The sequence below is a fragment of the Ambystoma mexicanum genome, chromosome 12, assembly GCF_040938575.1.
Source record: "Ambystoma mexicanum isolate Mex_15411 chromosome 12, UKY_AmexF1_1, whole genome shotgun sequence".
In the NCBI taxonomy this organism is placed as follows: domain Eukaryota; kingdom Metazoa; phylum Chordata; class Amphibia; order Caudata; family Ambystomatidae; genus Ambystoma; species Ambystoma mexicanum.
The window spans coordinates 967,473,657-967,491,984 of NC_090936.1; the positions used below are offsets into that span (position 1 = coordinate 967,473,657).

The following is an 18,328-nucleotide window of genomic DNA, read 5'->3' on the forward strand; positions in this document are numbered from 1 at the left end:
CTAAATTATTTTTTGATATTTTGGGGTAGAATATAGAAACTCCATTAAATTATTTGTGCTATATGTTGCCCGGATACAAGGCGAACATTTTAAAATACTGCAGCGGGAAAGTAAGGGGAAAACGACCAATTCTTGACCTATTGAGGGAACCTTTTTTACTACAAAGCACAAGGGCTCGAAGTTAGAGAAGCGGTTAAATATCTTGAAATTATGGAGGATGTATGAAAAAGGCAGAAAGTGCCATGATGTTGAAATCGTGGGGGCCGGACCGAAAAAGGAGGGAGTAGGCAATTCCTTCTGCACTGGCCCCATATGGGTGCTATCCTTTTTCGCCCACAGAGCGGTACACAGACCCTGAGTTTGTACCACCATTTTCCCCAGTGGCTACTCCAGTGGTTGTGAGACGGACACAGGTAACGCCTCCATCAGTTAAGATTTCTAAGAACTGGGAAATTTGAGAAAAGTGGAAGGGTAACTCCTTCAATGGTTCGGGCGGCATAGAGGTTGAAAAGCGAAGGAGATGACTCCCCCGACTGCTAGGTTAGCAGATTAAGGGTGGAGGAGCAAGACAGTGTGAGGCCGGTAGTCAGTAGCAGAGAAGGATTGAAAATGAGAGAGAAAGAAGAGGTTAGTCCTTTTCCTGCTAGGATAGAGGATAGTCTGTGAAACGTGGTAGATGCGCAAGAACAGGGAAAAATGAAGGAAGCGCTAGGACTAGCAGAGGAAGAGGTAGCACTGCTACGGCGGCTTAGAGATGAAGAGCGGGAGGCAGTGAGAAGACAGGTAAGGGATGTAGAAGAAGGAAGGTGGAGACATGGGCAGATTCTTGTTAGATTGGACAACTCGGTTATCAGAACATTTGAGGTGGATATGGAGAACAGGGATGCTGCCAGCAGGACAGGGGCTGAGCAGGGAGGACGGGAGACAACGCCCTATGGTAGTGCTGATTATGCTTCTGTGCCTGTAGAAGGGTCAGGGGATGTATTAGCCGGAGTAGACGATGAAGGAGAAGAGGAATGGGATGCCGAGCCGGGTGAGCAGGGCGTAGTCACCCTACTTCCCACTCCATTTGCAGCGATAGAAAGCACACCATGGAGCCATAGGACGCGCCAGTGTTCTCGCATGGCTGTAGCTAGTAGTAGGGGAGACATGGGTGAAACCCCAGTAAAAACAGGTATAACTCAGTGTCATGATCTCTGCTTCCAAAAGATCAGGACTTGCCCGACTCCCTTGGAAGCAGACCCATAACCCCGGTTCCGAGTGCCAGCCAGTCCCAATTGGGACCTTTTGGACCCTGTCCTGGCGCCAGTGGCACCAGGCTCATAAAGATGCCCAGTCCCAGCACTGGAAGCGCCGGGCTCATAATGCTTGGGTGGACTTACCTGCAGCAGACCATGCTGCTTACTTACCTGCCAGTTGAACCCCTGATCCTCTTCTGTTTGGGACTACTTTTCCTGTTGGGTGGGGCAGGAGCCACTCCCTAGGTTCAGAACACTGGAACTCTTCTGGAAAGCAGGAACTCTTTTCTTACCTAGGTGTGGCTGTGGAAGGAGACACCTAAGCACTACAGGAGGCTATTTAAACCACACCCGATGGATGAATCTTGCTTTGCGTTATTCTGCATTCTCTGCAGCAGAACGCTCATCGTGTCTTCTGCTTCTGATCCTGGGCCTAAGGGAACAAAGGCTTACCAACCTGGAATCCAGTCTTCAGCAGCACCTGTAAAGACAAAGAAAGAACAGGTTAGCATTACGGTCTTCAGTGGCAGCGCATCTCTTACCTGGTCCATCGGCTGTCACCAACGCCTCGCGCTGCATTCCGGCATCTGAAAGACAAAGGCTTACCTACTCTTCGCATGCTCCGGAGGTCTTCGCACTGCATTCCGGCATCTGGAAGACAAAAGCTTACCAGCTCTTCGCACGCTCCGGAGGCCTTCGGCGCTGCATCCCGCATCTGAAAGACAAAAGAAGGTGCGTTTAAAGACATTGGGCAACTTTATTACTCACGTGCCATTACTCCTTCCCACGCCGAATCCAGTGGGTATTCCAGCACCCTTCAGCTTCTCTAAAGCTCCGAACTTGTACCTGCAAGATAAAAGGGACAGTTAGTGCGCATCGTGAAGCAGGCTACAAGCGCTTACTTACGTGCTTCCAGGCGCTTCTATTCCTCATGCGGGTTCGATCCTCAACTCTCATCAGCCCGCCATCCGCCATCGCCGGAACCCTGCAAAACAAGAGATATCATTACAAAAGACTTTTAAGACATTTGGAGTGCCCAGAACTTACCGTTCGTGCAGTTAACGACGGACAGCAGTCCTCTGAGGTCAAGAGGCCTGCACCCTTATCCAGTGAAGAAACTGGTTACGGCACCCTGCCCCGAGGCAGATGGAGAGCTCGGCGTTCACTTACCTAAGACATCTTACTCTTCGAGTTAGACATACAGTGCACAGAGGTCCAGCCCAAAGAGCCAACCGTGTGTTACACATCACCTTTGAAGATACGGCATTCACCCAGTCAAGACCGGCGCCTCTGCGGGAATCAGGTGAGCGTTACACTCAGTTTCCGTTGCTCCAGAAGAGACTGGGAAGGGCGTGTTCTGTCCCGTGGTCACACATGGACCGGAATAACTTGATGAAGATACTCCCTTTGCTCAATGCATGGGCGGGGGAAGTGGATTTATGCACTAGAGAAGCACCTTCAGGAGAGGGCTGGCCAAAATGCTTCGGAGCCTTTATATTCTATCTATTTATTTTTGTCCATTCATGCAGCTAACCTTTTACAATTTACAGACACTCGTTCAGGGCTCGCAAAGTCTTTTCACCCACTCGAAAAGTCGATTTTCTGGTGAATGAGTACCACTTGCGGGGGATGTTTGAAACTTTTGTTTAACATTTACTGTGTATGGCTGGCCTTTGGGTGGCAACTGTGTGCCAAACAAAGTGGGTTTGTGATAACATGTACCATTTTATAGAAAGTGCATTTAAATTTGTCATCCGTTGCCATGGGTCGAGTGCGTGTCTCTTAGGTCGAGTAGGTAAACTAAGTTACTCGACCTCTGACAAAGCGGTATTTTAAAGAATTTGCAGGGCCTCACTCCTCTCACTAATATCTTACTTCAGCAGTAGACCAGACTGCTGTGTTGTTGCTCATTTTATGTCTTGGGTACAAATAACCTGGTGACACTAAAAAAATGAGTACAGCATTGCTAATCAAATGGGCTTGTTCGCTAATCAAGAACATTTTAATTAGTAAACTTTGTTAATCAATTTTTGAAAACTAACTGATGCCTTGTAATTAGTTCTTGCTCTGCAACTGCAAATTGTAAACTGACCAGTAAATGCATGCTCCAAAATGACAGGCAACTGAAAGTCAGATGAGAACATCCACCCCTGGCACTCAAGATCTCAAATAGATCGCTTCATATTGTTTAAGGGTCTCAATGTCTTCCTCATCCAAATCATACCTCTCTTTCTCACCTCACTCTTTAAAACCACAATGCACAATTGCCTGATTGCGGTTGGCATTTGTCATCGGGTGCTACAACATTAGTACCCTAAATAACACTAGAAAACAATGAATACTGCTCTCTCTCCTTTACGCCATCCATGCTTTTACCCATAAGTGCCACCCTCCCTTCAAAATATTATGTGGCTTTCTCTTTACTATGGCCTGCTCTCTCTCCTTTTCCGAGCACCAAGCCTGATCTCTCCGATGCCTAGAATCACATTCACTACTTGCAGCAGTATATCTTTAGCTCCTGCCAGTCCAAGTAGTATCGCCCCTAAACATAATCTGTTACTCTGTGCTTGTACTTGTCCCTAGCTAATGTAAAACTGCCTGCTGCAGATGCCCTTACACATGCAGAATGCCCGCTCTCTGCCTTCTTTTGCCCATGCCTCTTCTTTCTCTTTACTATCGGTCTTTATTGTGCCTCGTGCTAGTAGCATGCTTGCTCTCCTTTCACTTATCCCATGTCTAACCTCTCTCACCTCCTCAATACGGTGCTCCCCTACTCTAGGGCTGTGCTTCTCTCTGTCTATTTCTCCATAGTACTGTATCTGGTCTCCTTTATCTTCCGTGTCCCCCCTCTCTCCCCTCTATAAGTCTACAGCTCACCTCCCTACTATTCCTCTTTTTTACCTCACTAGTACTATCCAAACTCCTGCCAGTACACCCTTCCCCTCCCCCTCTTCCTAGGCTCATGTTCTTCTCTCTCCCCTCCTTCATCCACCGTCCTCCCAGTCTCACACATGGCGTGCACACTCCCTGTACTTCACTTCATCTTGCTTAATTTGGCATGTGTTTTCTGACCATCACCTTATCTTGTTTGGATGGGTTATATGACCAAAGCAATAGTTATTTGTGATCTGTCAGCAGTGGTGTGTGAGTGTGGAGTTGCTTTGTGGCTATGAGCCGGTGAATGGTGCAAATAGAGGCTCTTGAAAGGGTGTTATAGGTTGGAGAGGCTGTAGGTAGATCTTCTGTTTATTGTTGGGAGAGGCAGATGGCAGATACGTGTATTCGGTAACAAAGAGGTCCTTTAGTGATCAGAGAACCTGAGGAGATGCTTTTGACCATTGACGAGGGTGAGATCATGGTTCTTCGTTGATATGCTTGCTTTGGAGACATTGGATGCGGAGCAGCTTTGGCAAGCCTGGGGCAGGCTGTCTCAGACAAGTGATTATGTAATACCGGGTGGTGGGGACAGTGCCTCGGGGTTGGTGGGCGTACATGTAAATCAATGCTTGTTAGATCGTGTGCTGAACAGCTTTTTGTAGAGTGTGACTGATGATGCTCTGATTACTTACCGGTAATCTTCATTACTCCTAGTCCTACTCTTCCTCGTCATAGTACTTACTTCATGAGGCACCCGCCTCCGACACAGGACCTTCTTCTATTTCTTTAAATCCCTATAACTCCTCCCCCACATCCATGTCACTCAGTTTCATATTACCAAGCCGGAGCATGGGACCTTCCCCGCAGGGAGGGTGAGGAGGGTCGTCAGTACTGTGACGAGGAAGAGTAGGACTAGGAGTAATGAAGATTACCGGTAAGTAATCAGAGCATTACCTCCACGTCCACTCTTCCTCGTCCCAGTACTTACTTCATGAGGTATACCAAAGCATCAACGGGGAAAAGGTCCCAATGAGACAGAGCCAAAAACAGTGCAGCAAAACACACCCACAATAACTCAAATCACATCCCCACAGACAAAAACTCCAACCACGAAGGAACCAACCCCGAGTGGGAGAAACTCAACCCATAGCAGTTGATGAAAATGCCTAGACCAGCCAAGGCGGCAGCCATACAAATCTCTTGCAGAGAAAAACCCTCCTTACATCGGGCCAGGAAGCCGCGAAACCCCTGGTAGACCGCCCCTGATTGTGCGCAGGCACAGGCAGGCCAGAAGCCACATAGGCCCTAGAGATCACAACCCGGAACCACCGGAAAATGGAAACCACAGATGCGTTATGCCCAGCCCCAGCCAGACCACAAGCAATCAGAAGACTATCAGATTGGTGGAAAAGGCAAACCAAGCCAAATACTCCAACGCGTCCCGCCGGACATCAATGTTAAGCCGAGCCACCTCCTCAGGCGTTCTTGGATCATGAAAGAAGTCAGGGAGAACCAGACCCTGAGAGGTGTGAAACCCGAGAGACAACTGAAGGGAGAAACTTCGGACCACACCCCGGCACCACCGAGTCTGGCAGCACCCTCAGGAAAGGAGCGTGCCATAAGAGAGCCCCAATCTCCCCAAGCCTACGGGCAGAAGTGAGGGCAATAAGAAAAGCAGATTTCAGTGTAAGATGTTTGATATCAATCTCGGAAATGGGCTCAAAAGGAGGCCCATGAAGGAACCGTAATACAAGAGGGAGATCCCAAAAGGAAAGCCCTTTATCAGCACAAGGAAGGGAAGAAGAAAAACCCTGGATCAACTTCCCCACCAACACCTCCCCATCCAAGTGACCGTCAGAGTCCCCCAAAAGGAATTTCATGGAGGCCCGCTGAGAGCGAAGCCTGGAAAAACTGCCAGGCCCCTGTCAAAACCCCTCCTGGAGGAACCGAAGGATAGCAGAGGCCAGAACGCAGGGGAGGGATCCCAGACTGCCCATACCAGTCTCGGAAATGGCCCCAATGACTGCCTAACACCTTCAGAGTGGAGGGTCTAAGAGCATCCATTTGGACTCAACTACAGGATCTGAGAACCCCTGAGATATCAACCTAGACTGAGCAATAGCCACACCGCCCATTGCATCCGGTGGAATTCTAACCGCAGATCCCCTAGAAGGGGACACGGCCACCTCGGAACCAGCCAAGGTTCCTAGGAACGAAGCTCCAACAGAGAGGGGAGCCAACTCCGGCGGCACCAGAACAGAGCTAACAACAACACAGTCACCCTGGACACTCAGATGCGCCAAACCACCCGGGGCAGAAGGGGAATAGGCGGAAAGGCATAAAGGAAAACCCCAAGGCCACTGTACAGAGAGGGCGTCCATCCCCCAATCCCCTCAACCTGAAACCGAGAGCAGAAGAGGGGAACTTCTGCTGAGGCCGGGGATGCAAACAGGTCTAGAACCAAGGACCCTAATCTGACACAGGTCACCGCAAAGACCTGGGCCAACAGGACCAGTTCTGCAGAGGAGTGAAAACCGGCGTCTGAGAAGATCCGCTTGAACATTGTCCACCCTTCTGATACGTGAGGCCAGCAGATACACCAGATGAGATTCCTCCCAGGTGCCTATCAGCGCTGCCAGAGCATTCAAGGAACAGCCGGAACCCCTTTTGCAGTTCACATATGCCAAGGCCGTCGTATTGTCCGATCGGACCAAAAACCGCCGACCGTCCAGCAACTCCTCGAAGTACACCAGAGCTTGCACAATGGCACAACTCTTGCCAATTGGATGATCACCGGCTCTCCCCAGATCTCACAACCCTTGAGCTGAGAGGACCCCCAATGTATACCCTTTCTGCTGGTGTTGGTAGTAGGAGAGGTCACAGGAGGAAGGACCATGCACACCTCAGCCTGTAGACCTGAAACCCCCCGCCACCATAGCAGGGACACTCGCAGCGCTGGGGACACTGAAAACAAAACTACGAAAGCCGAGATGTCGGGAGCCAGTGGGAGAGAGTATAAGACACCAGGAGACGTAACCGAAGACAGGCTCAAGGAACTGGAAAACATGCAAGACGCCACGTGCCCCGTAACTTCAGCAACAGGTGAGTCGAGACATACTGCCTTCTGAGAACCCAGCCCAGAACAGCCAGCAAGCGCGCCCCCTGCACAACATCCAGAGTACGCTCTCCCCAGACGTCCGGACAAGCAGTGCAGGGTCTTGAGACCCATAAGCAGGTGACACATCCTAGAAGGCATAGGGACCAGGAACACCCGCAAGTAGAAAACGTGACCCTGAACAGGGAGAGGAACGGGCAAGACGGTAACCCACAACAACCGTTCGGAGAGAACGGATCCCATGGCCAACTACTTGGACCGTGAGCTGGGTACCAAAGTCCTAACCATGCACACCTGGACAGGAGGAGACGGGAACGGCAACTGATACCCCCTCCAGAAGGAGCCCATTACCCAGGAAGCCGAACCCCACCGGTCCCATACACCTCCGAGAAGATAGAGACGAGGAGCCAGGGAAAACCGCCAGTCACTGCACTTGCACCAGAGGGAAATCACAGGACGTTGAAACAGGCCTGCGCCACAATATAACAGCATGCTTGTCAGCCCACAAAAAGATTTGACCTATCAAAAGGAAGATACTGGACAGCCCAGAAGTCCAGCAGACTATGGCCCCCTCAGCCGACAGAGGAGCCACCAGGCTGGCGTCAAAAGGGCAGAGTACTGTCACAAAGCGGGGCAAAGCAATCCATCCCGGATAGCCGACATCAAAGGCAACCCCCTACCTGAGGTATGCCTATACTGGAAAACCCACTGAAGTGACATCCCCCTCCACCGGCACCAGGGACTCTGAGAACCCCTCTAAGCACAGACATGTGCCACCATGTGCCCTATCACTTCCCACAAGTCTGAGAGGAGGCGTGAAAGCAACACGTCAGCACCGGAGGACCTAGGGCCTAAAAGAAGAGACACTGGGAACCCCCTGCATGGCCGTTACTTCCATGATCATTTTCCATAATCCCATGCCGGACAAGGGAAAAGCAAATCAACTCCTTTGACTTTCCCTTGCGCAGTTTAGAGGAAGAGGACAGGACAAGGAGTCTGCGTCCATAGCTAGCACAGACCCAAACACACCACTAACACACCACTAACACACCACATGACTGAGAGGTGGCTTGAGCCCTGTATCCAGTAGCTGGTAGCCCCATGCTCTAAATCGTTCCAATGCATCGGTCTAGGAAGAATGAAGGACCGAGTCAGCACCGCTGAGACTCGAACCCGAAGTGTAGACTATGCCAGGCCGGTACCCTTCCGGCCGCTTGCAGATGTGTCCAAAATCTGCGCCGTATTCACAGGCAGCACGCAAGGAATGCAGCCAACATCCGGTGCATACTGGGCTGTGTGTGTCTGAGGAGCTGGTGGTATGTGACATGTCTGTGACAGAACAGAGCCCCGCACTTTCAAATACTCTGTCACAGTCACCCCACGACAAGAAGCAGAGAGTCCTCACAACAAAAAAGGAAGGCTAGCCCATACTGCCAAGTGCTTGCCATCATTTCCAATAAAGATGTGTACACAGAGCACGAGGTAACGGCCTTTCAAAGGAGTCAAGATGGCCATACCAGCAAGAGAGGGGAAAACATCAAGCACAGTCCTCCCCTCTCCTTACCTTCCCCCAGAGAATGCAGCTGACATCCGGTGCATCCTGGGCCGTGTGTCTCTGAGGAGCGGGTGGTATGTGGCATGCCTGCGACAGAACAGAGCCCCCGCACTTTCAAATACTCTGTCACAGTCACCCCACGACAAGAAGCAGAGAGGCCTCACAACAAAAGGGAAGGCTTAGCCCATACTGCCAAGTGCTTGCCATCATTTCCAATAAAGATGTGCACACAAAGCACGAGGAAAACGGCATGTTGAAGGAGTCAAGATGGCCATACCAGCAAGAGAGGGGAAAACATCAAGCACAGTCCTCCCCTCTCCTTACCTTCCCCCAGATAATGCAGCTAACATCCGGTGCATCCTGTGCTGTGTGTGTCTGAGGAGCGGGTGGTATGTGACATGCCTGCGACAGAACAGAGCCCCGCACTCCCAAAGACTCTCTGCCACTGTCACCCCACGACAAGAAGCAGAGAGGCCTCACAACAAAAGGGAAGGCTAGCCCATACTGCCAAGTCGAATCAAGATGGCCAAAACAGGAGGAGAGGGGAAAAACATCAAGCCCAGTCCTCCCCTCTCCTTACCTTCCCCCGGGCCGTGCAGGACCCGGGACACAATGCTCACGCTGCGGTCCGGAGCCCAGCAAAGAACCGAGCGAGGCAATCCAGCTCAACTGTGACCCCAAGCCCCGCAGGGGGCCCAGGAGCAGTGCCGCACCTGAGGGAGCCGAGGGCCCCGCCACACAGCCCCCCCCAGGGGGCCAGCAATCGGTGCTCCCTGGTGCCCCGCACCGGGAAAAAAAAGTCCAACCTGCCGGAGGCAGGAAAAATTTAAACTGAGTGACATGGATGTGGGGGAGGAGTTATAGGGATTTAAAGAAATAGAAGAAGGTCCTGTGTCGGGTGCCTCATGAAGTAAGTACTGGGACGAGGAAGAGTGGACGTGGAGGTAATGCATGTCTTCTGCAGTGAAAAGGTGTTGGCTCTGTTTGATTCATCAGTTTGATATCAATTGCAGGTCAGTGTTTTGAGGCTCTGGTGTGATGCCATCAGCAGCGAGATTTTGTCAGTGTTTCTGGTTCTGGGTTTTGATAACTGTAGTGAAATCGTGCTAGTTTACAGCTGTGAATAATTATGTAATTATCGGTGAAGCAAGTTAGTGTTTTAGGCAAAGAGGTGCGGTACGATCAGCAGCAAGACGTTGCCATTGTTTTGACTCTAAGGTGTAATTTCATTCAGAGTGAAATGCTATCTGTGTTGTGATGTCATCAGCAGTGAGTTGCTTTGATTGTTTCTAGCTGTCATCTGTGATGCCGTTTGTAAAACGGCGTAATTGTTTCTGCTATGGGGGTTATTTTATCAGCGGTGATGGAATCCCCTTGTTTCTGATTATGAACTGTGACGTCGCCTAGTGTCAATGTTTTTTTCTCCTAGTAAATTACAAGTAAATTGGTCTTGTCTGTTTGTTCTGGTTTGAGATGTGATAGTCATGTTCGTTTTACTGGCCGTGGGGAACAATTTCATCATCAGACAGTGTTAGTGTTTCTGGCCTTGAAATGTGATGTTATACGAAGTACGACAGTGTTTCTGGCTGTGAGTTCTAATATTGAGTTTCATGTATTTTGGTTTATTTCCATGTACAGGTGCCCTCAAATCCCTAATGCAGCAGGTGGTTGCATCCTCCCACATGGCATTTTTGCAGGTTGCTAAAAGACCCATGCACTTCACTTCACTACTCCGAAGGCCCCTGTGAGTGGGCTTCCTAGAGGAGAGAGGTGAGTGCAAGATTTAAAAATAAATGACACATTTTCATTTGTGCAGTTGGAATACAGACCTTTGGCGTTGAAACTATCCTGCACTTCGTGGTATTTTAGAATACTACCAGACTACACTAATCTCTAATACGATGGTAGAAAGAACCAGGCTGAGTTGCTCTATCAGGCGAGTGCTTTAGACTAATAAGAGCTCCGAATACAATGTTTTAGAGTTTGGTGGTTACCACTTATTATCCATCCAGACCTCAATAGGATACAGGCAGTTGGTCCTTTGAGACCGACCGTCCTTACAGTATGTATATGTTTTTATAAAAAAAAAGTTATTAATCTGTGTTACCTTTTCTTCTGTGACTGTCATACAGTGTGTGGCTTTTGTAGTGGCACCCCGAACAAACACTTCATAATACCCTTGTCTGGTCACTTTTAACAGACGTTGCAGGGACACTTGTATTTTGAAGGAATTATTTATCGCCTTTTGCCTTTTTTCCCCTTTATTGCAGAGATGTTCAGTCGACTGTCAGGGCTTGCCAACACTGTTCTCCATGAGCTCTCCGGGGAAGGCGATGATGGAGACCCAGGTGCTTCTGACACCGTAAGTATAGCATATGGTGACTTTCTGGCAGAGACCCAATGTGGATTTGAGGCAGAGTTGGAGCAGTGATCAGTCATAAGTGTGGAGGCAGACCGAAGGAGACCTCGAGGCAGCAATGAGTCAGTAGTAATTATGTGGTGCAGTAGCTGACTGAAGCAGTGGGGAATCAATCTCGAAGCACTAATCTTGAGTGCTAGACTGAGGCATCTGTAGATGTGGGTGGTAACACCCGTTTACTGCGAACCCGAAAATGTTGAATCTTTTACTGCGTATTTCAAGTATGTGTGAGCGGCTGAGGGTTAGTTAAGGGTAATAAATAAGATAATGGGAGTATGGGGGTGGGGCTGCAGTAGGGGGCACGGGGGGTCCCGTCATATATACTTGCAGTGAAAGAAAACAAAAATTCGACATTTTCATATTCAGCATTTATATTTCGCAGTGATCACACAGATCCTGGGTTGGTTAGTTACCATTATATGCACCAATTTGGGCTTAGGGGGGTCAAAACTAACTCCTCATTCGTGTAAAATCCTTCCCGAGAGAGGTGTCTGTTAAATATTGCAATCAATTTATTTTGTTTGTAAATAGTTAATGTTTACAATTTTCTAAAATAATTGCATAGTGGAAGCAGTTGTTTTGTGGCGTTTGGGAACTTTGAGTCTGCTGTCCCTGTTTACTGTGAGCTTGCTGGGAGGAGCTCATTTATACTCTGTGCACATGCGGAGTGCAAGCAGAGTGGAAGCAGTTGCTTACAGTTAGTTGCAGTTAGTTGCAGTGATGGCCGCGACTGCATAAGAGTTTTCGCTGCACCTGTCTTGGGGGGGGGGGGGGGGGGGGAGGGTGCAAAATCCATTGGCGGTATGCAGTGGTCTTCATTGGCAGAAACAGGCAATTAGGGCTTGCAGAACTCTGAATTGACCTCGCTGCTGGTGGAATCCGAGGTTTGTTCTCTGAGCAACTTGAACAATTTGATGTTTGATAAAGGCTTAAAAGACTTAAAAACTGGCAGGGCGGACCAGTTCTACTATTGCCCATAATCATTCAGCTTCATTGGAGGTAGATGTGTGGGTAACTGCTTCAACTGCTTCATATATAGAAAAGCATGGAGCTTTAAAACCTCCCTCTCCTTTAACACCTTCCCACCCTCGTTCGACGGGGAGGTTAGAAGATTCACCATGTACTTGGAAATTCAGTTAAAGAGGGGTGAAGGAATCTTCAGAGGTCCAGCACAGGAGGCTTGCAGAAGGCAGCAGCACAGCGCGGTGAAGGAATCTCTGTTGTAAATGTCGAGTCAAATAACTCTGCAGAGCAGCCCTTGTTCCCTCCCCCTCATAGGGAAGAAATAGACACTGATTACGCCATACGTACGGCTAATTCCCCAGCGGTCATCTGGGCAAACCTGTACAGTTAATCTGACTGATAAAGCAAAGGAACGTACCAGTTTAAAGAAGGAATTGAAGAGGGAGGGAGGGCTTGATTTACCAGACTTGAGCACATAGTCATTACACTGTATAAAGCAGGGGAGCAGAGATACACTACGAAAGGCATTTCACCTAAAAGAACAACGTATTGACAACCTCTTGGTTTGGGAATTAAAGGGGGAAAAGGAATTCAAAGATTCCATAATAGAAACCCTTTACCATCTAGTGAGAGTGGCTCCCCTCTGATATCACCTGAAAAGGAAGTGGGAAGTGGAAAGGAAGTGGGAGCAGGGGAATGAGAGGATGCTACTCTTTTGGAAATTTGGAACAACGGTGGGGGGGAGGGGGGGAGAAGTAATCAACTAACATTTCATTACGATTCTACGTTTAGTAGCAACCCATGAGAAGAAACAGGAAGAATGGACAATGTGGAAGTGATCAACCACCAGACTGTCCCTGATACTCAGCTTCCCACCTTTAGCATGGATCATTCAGGGCAATCCCAGCAGAGGATGAACCTCCCTTTATAGAGCCGTGACGGTAATTCAGTACCAAGTGAAGTGACAGCCCTCCCAGGATGGGCAATAAAGGAGGTTGACAACCGTAGAGCATCGCAGTTGATCCAGGAATGTATGAAGGGGAGAAAGCGGCAAAGGATTGAGTCAGCCAGTGGATGTCATCGCCCCCCCCCCCCCCCCAGCGGTTTGTCAACTTTAACTCCTCAACCCATGATTCCAATGCCTTGGACGGCAGGAAAGATCAGGCAAGACAAGAAATAACAAAGGTCCGTGGGTCAGGGATTAACGCAAGTACTGTTGCGGCAATGTGTATAACCATAAAGCTATATGAGGCAATACACAATCAATTACAGGATCAATCCACTGTGTCTGTTTTGTTCCATTAAAACATTGTTTTTATTGAAGGATTTGTCACTGCTGTTCAAGATAAACCGAATAAAAATAGGGAAGAAATCACAAGTATATAACACAGTACACTCGATCCAATTAGGGACTGCCTCTTCAACGAGGTAACCTAGTAAATATAAAACCTAGTCCAAACTTTCAGCCACAGATCCATCGGGTTTCAGAATCAGAAATGAGGGAGCTGTCACCCCAAGTACCCCATTGTCAGGGTACGGCTTGACTGAATTCCACAGGAGCTGATGCTGGCCCCACAGACCCTCACCAGGAGTTCACCTCTCAACCCTAAAGTAAAAGCTGAGCTGAGAACCCCAAGAATGGGAAAGGGGAATTTGGAGAAAATAACAACGGAGACACTGCAGCCCTGCAACCTTATGGTAGGCTCTCGTATCTGTAGTAAACAAATACACTTGGTTACTTATAAATTAGTATAAACTTCCTTTCTAAAATTATTTTTAAATATACTCTAACTTATTTACCTCTTAAACCTCTGTTGGTTAATTATCTGTATGGAATATCTTGCAAAGTATTGTGATGCTTTAGTGCATATTGTCATTAGCCATTCAAGTGTCTTTAGTATCCTAAAGTAAATGACTCTTGCAAACACCTTATAGACTTAGATATTCTTCTTTGCTTTAAAAGTTCATTTAACTCTATAAAGTTTGAGTTTTAAATGCTTTTGAGAAATGCAGTCTTTCTTTGAAGTATAGAATTCCCATTTGCGTGAAAATTACATTAAATAGAAACTCATAAACTATCTTGAGTGCTGCTACTCCTTCTGCGTGTGAATTTTTCCTTTTTTACACATACGAACGTATAGTTACTTTCTTGACGCGCGTTTTGAAAACAGGTACTCGCTCCCTGCACCCATGCGGTTAACACGCGAAATCACAAGACGTGAAAAATTGTCCTTGCGCTGAAAGATCACACGCGCACCTTAACAAAATACACGCACGCGATTTGTACGTAACGCTACCAAAAATGAAAACCTGTGCACGCGCTGAAAAACAACTCGCGCTAAGTTAATGTGGACTCGCGCTCTATCGCAACCCAACACGCGCTATTATACGCAACGTCACTCACGTGAAAATTGTGCACGCGCTAAAAACAACTCGCACTATTCATTAGGACACGCGCTCTATCGCTCTGCATACCTGCGCGCTCCCATAACGACGTTGCTGAAGACACGAGGACTTGCGCGCGCGTTAAACAGTATTGAAACACTTTTCACGCAGTTAACAACTTTTAAACTTGTGCGCAGTCTTTACACTTGTTTTCCTTATAGTATTTAAACTGTAAACGTTTTCTCTCAGTAAACATTAAAACTACTTAACACTTTAAGTTCCTTTTAAAAAAAAATGAACTTACTTCTTTAGTAAATCTTCTGAACTCTGAAAGGCCTTACTTAAGGAGCTTAACTAATGTACAGCGAGCCACTGAATTACTATGGATGAAAGGCAGTTTAGAATCTTGCTCACCTCTCAAGAATCCAACCCATTATCCTTTCCACCAATCAGACAAACCAAACATATCATTGTTCCTTAAACCAATCAGATTTAAGTTTTTTTCTCTCCATCTTGACTTGGGCAACCACAATCTTAATTCTATGTACATACTCTTTCTGGTTACTAACCATCTACTCCAGCCAGCCCCGACACCCATAAAGTCATTCAAATGGAGAAGATGCTTACCGCGCCAAAGACAATTGTAACTGACTCCAAGTTGATTCAGGGGAATGTGATAGAGTTGGAAGTGCAAGAAGATCAGGAGGGGGGGTCAGGAACCCATGCCGTAGCCAAATGAAGGAGTTTGTATTACATTGGACCCAGTAGTGAGAAACAACAACATAGAATACCTGTTGTTCTCAAGATTAAACCCAAAAAAGAAAAAAACGGGGGCAAATCAACCCCATGAAACGGCTCTAAATAAAGGAGACCAAAGCATCCCAAAAGTAAGAACCTCATGAATTAAAAAAAAAAATACTTTAGAACCCCTCCAAAAGAAACTAGAGGGACAACATCAGGAAAATCAAAGAATGTCCAGAAAAGTGAGAATGAAGAAAGTAAGCATACAAAGATATTGGGCGAGGATGTCACTTTGGAGGAGGGCTTGCTTGAACTTCTTATGGGGCTTTCGACCTATTCACGTGTGGAAGAAATGGATAGTGCCCAGGAAGCTCGTAGCACAGCAGGGCATAAAGAACAGGTAGATGCTTAGAGATCTTTTGAAAACGACCAGAGCGATTCCCTGGAGGAAATTGCTGAGAATTAATTCTCGAAGTTTAATACTCTGGAACAAAAACGTTTGGCATTTATACCTGAGAAAGAGCTGATTAGTCCTCCTCCAACAAATAAGAAGTCTGCAGCTTTATCGTTTACTTATGTGAAGGTGACATCAAGTAGGACACATAGTTCTCGGGAGAAACCATGTACCCCAAAAAGACATACTAGAGGAAGTGGCGACAAGCCTCGAGAATAAGACCCCATGATTGTTTTAGAAAGGCTTTTTTTTATAGATGATGGATTGATTCTGAACAGAGGTAATGTTCTAAGATAGTTGAACTATATTCCTAGACTGGGAACAGTTGTGTCCAGGGATATTGCAAGGATTGAATTCTTAAGCAAAGGATAAAGTTGCAGTACATTTGGAATCTAATCTGATGAAACAAATCATCCTAGAAGAAACCTCTCACTTTTCTCCATTGGGGTTTGACCTGATGGAAGTGCCAATAATTAAGGAGAAGAATAGTAGAGGGAGGGATAGGAAGAAGATGCCTCCCCGTAAACAGGTTAGGGCTTCTTTGGACTGAGATTGGCATCAAGAACCTTCACAGCACTGTAAAATAGTGAGCCCAGGGGATGGTGTGAAACCTATGCTCCCAATTACAGTGGGGATGTCGAAGGAGGTCAACAAGAAGTAACGTTATCTAAGGATAATGACTTTAAAAAGAAATGGTCGAAAATATTCTTGGTCTTGGCTGGCCAAAGCTCTGGTTCCCAAAAAGAAAGGATTTAGGATGGAATACGAGAGGATTTAGTCACCTGTTCTCTAATGAGGTGACATCTTGGGATGACTGACCTCATTTGCCTGCAGGAGACCTGGTTGAGAACTTCTCCCGTCCTGGATGGCTTCACCTCTTTCCTGAATCCAGCTGTGAAGGGAACTGGTGGTAGACCTCCATCGGTGCTCCTCACACTAACAAGAAATGGGAGCTCCTTTGAAATCATTAAGACATGTAATCCAAATCGTTATATTCAAATGACACAAATGAAGACTAATGGAGTAAGGTCAAATTCCCCAGAATGATTGATTTTGTGGAATGTTTACTGGAATACAGCAGTAATTACCGACTCCACTTTCATGAAGGAGATTATGGACTTGATAGACAGCTTGGAAAACCCAATAAACATCATCTGTGGTGATTTTAACATGACTGTTGTGAAGAAAAGTTTGAATTCTTGCTGTGAGGAAAACAAGCCCTTATCATTATCGGAAAAGAAAGGCAAATGGGAAGAAGAAGCCAACCTTCAATGGCTACACTTGTTAAATGGTCACACTAGGGGGGATATCTCAGAGTGTCCAACATGGAAGCGTGACGGCCTGAATAAGGTCCTGGATTATTTTTATGTTTCAGGAAACCTTCAGTCATGTGTGTATACACTTGAGGTGTTATCAACAAAATGTAGTGACTATAATATAGTAAAGATCACATGCACCTCAAGTAGTAAACCCCCTGAAGAAATCTACCCTTTTCCTAGCCAAATCTCTCAAGGTCGAAATCGATTAATTATCAATGCTAAAAATTAGCACTTTTGATTGATCGGCTTAAAGACTTGATAACAACCGAAGTGAGTAAAGATTGCAAAACAGTGCTTATAGCATTTGTGGAAACGAGAAGAGCTGGAGCAAAACCACATTTTGCACACAAGCATTGTTATGATCCTGAACTAGTGGTTGAAACGAAACAGTTAAGAGCAGATTAAAAAAGTTAAAAGTGAACGATCATTTAACCTATGCGACCATGATCAAGTCTCTTAAACAGTAATATAAGAACTGGGGTAAGGCATGCAAATACAAAATGATGCTAAATGATGCAGATAGACGCAGAGCAAATGTTGCAGAAGATTGTGACTAAAAAAATGGGAGACACTTGGAAACAAATACATTCATTAAATACCCCAAGGGAGGTGGGGATGTGGAAGGAGGTCAACAAGAAGTAACGTTATCTAAGGATAATGACTTTAAAAAGAAATGGTCAAAAATATTCTTGGTCTTGGCTGGCCAAAGCTCTGGTTCCCAGAAAGAAAGCATTATAATTGGCGCTACGGCTAGTAGAAGCTAAATGGGTCATAGGTAGTTGGAATCTGCTGTGGCAGAAGCCCATGGACGGACCACATCACAAAACTGTTTAATGAAGGAAACGCGGGGAGGAGCAATAAGGAGAAGGATTTGGGGATTGAATGGACTTTCTTGACCAAGAAGGAGGATCTCCTCCTCCTCCTCCTCCTTGTAAATAGAGTGAGTAGTTCCAGGGCCTCTGACCCAGACGGCTTGACTAATGCAACTTTAAAGGAAGAGCCAGAATTATGTTCAATCTTTTTGGAGTTAATGTTCACTCACAAAAAGAAGGTCAGGGGAGTTCTGACGTCCTGGAAGACCTTTGTTGTGGTGCCGATATTCAAGAAGGGGGATAGGTCGGACCCTGGAAATTGCCGACAATCACCCTACTTGATGTAGTTGGGAAGATATTCGCCAAGTTGATCTTAAGTGGGCTGGAGGTTTGGATGGGAGAAGCAGGGTGTTTCGATTTATGGTAGTCATGGTTTGTGAAGGAGATTGG

General features: G+C 46.9%; 1 protein-coding gene across 1 annotated transcript in view; it reads left to right on the forward strand.

Annotated features, from left to right (window-relative positions):
* Positions 1-18,328, forward strand: part of GOLGB1 (golgin B1) — a 959,320-nt gene that overhangs the window by 93,787 nt on the left and 847,205 nt on the right. The window contains exons 2-3 of the mRNA XM_069629448.1: positions 10,424-10,555; positions 11,056-11,147. Of these exons, the coding sequence (XP_069485549.1) occupies positions 11,058-11,147 (90 nt within the window). The 5' untranslated portion in view covers positions 10,424-10,555; positions 11,056-11,057. The remainder of the gene's footprint in view (positions 1-10,423; positions 10,556-11,055; positions 11,148-18,328) is intronic.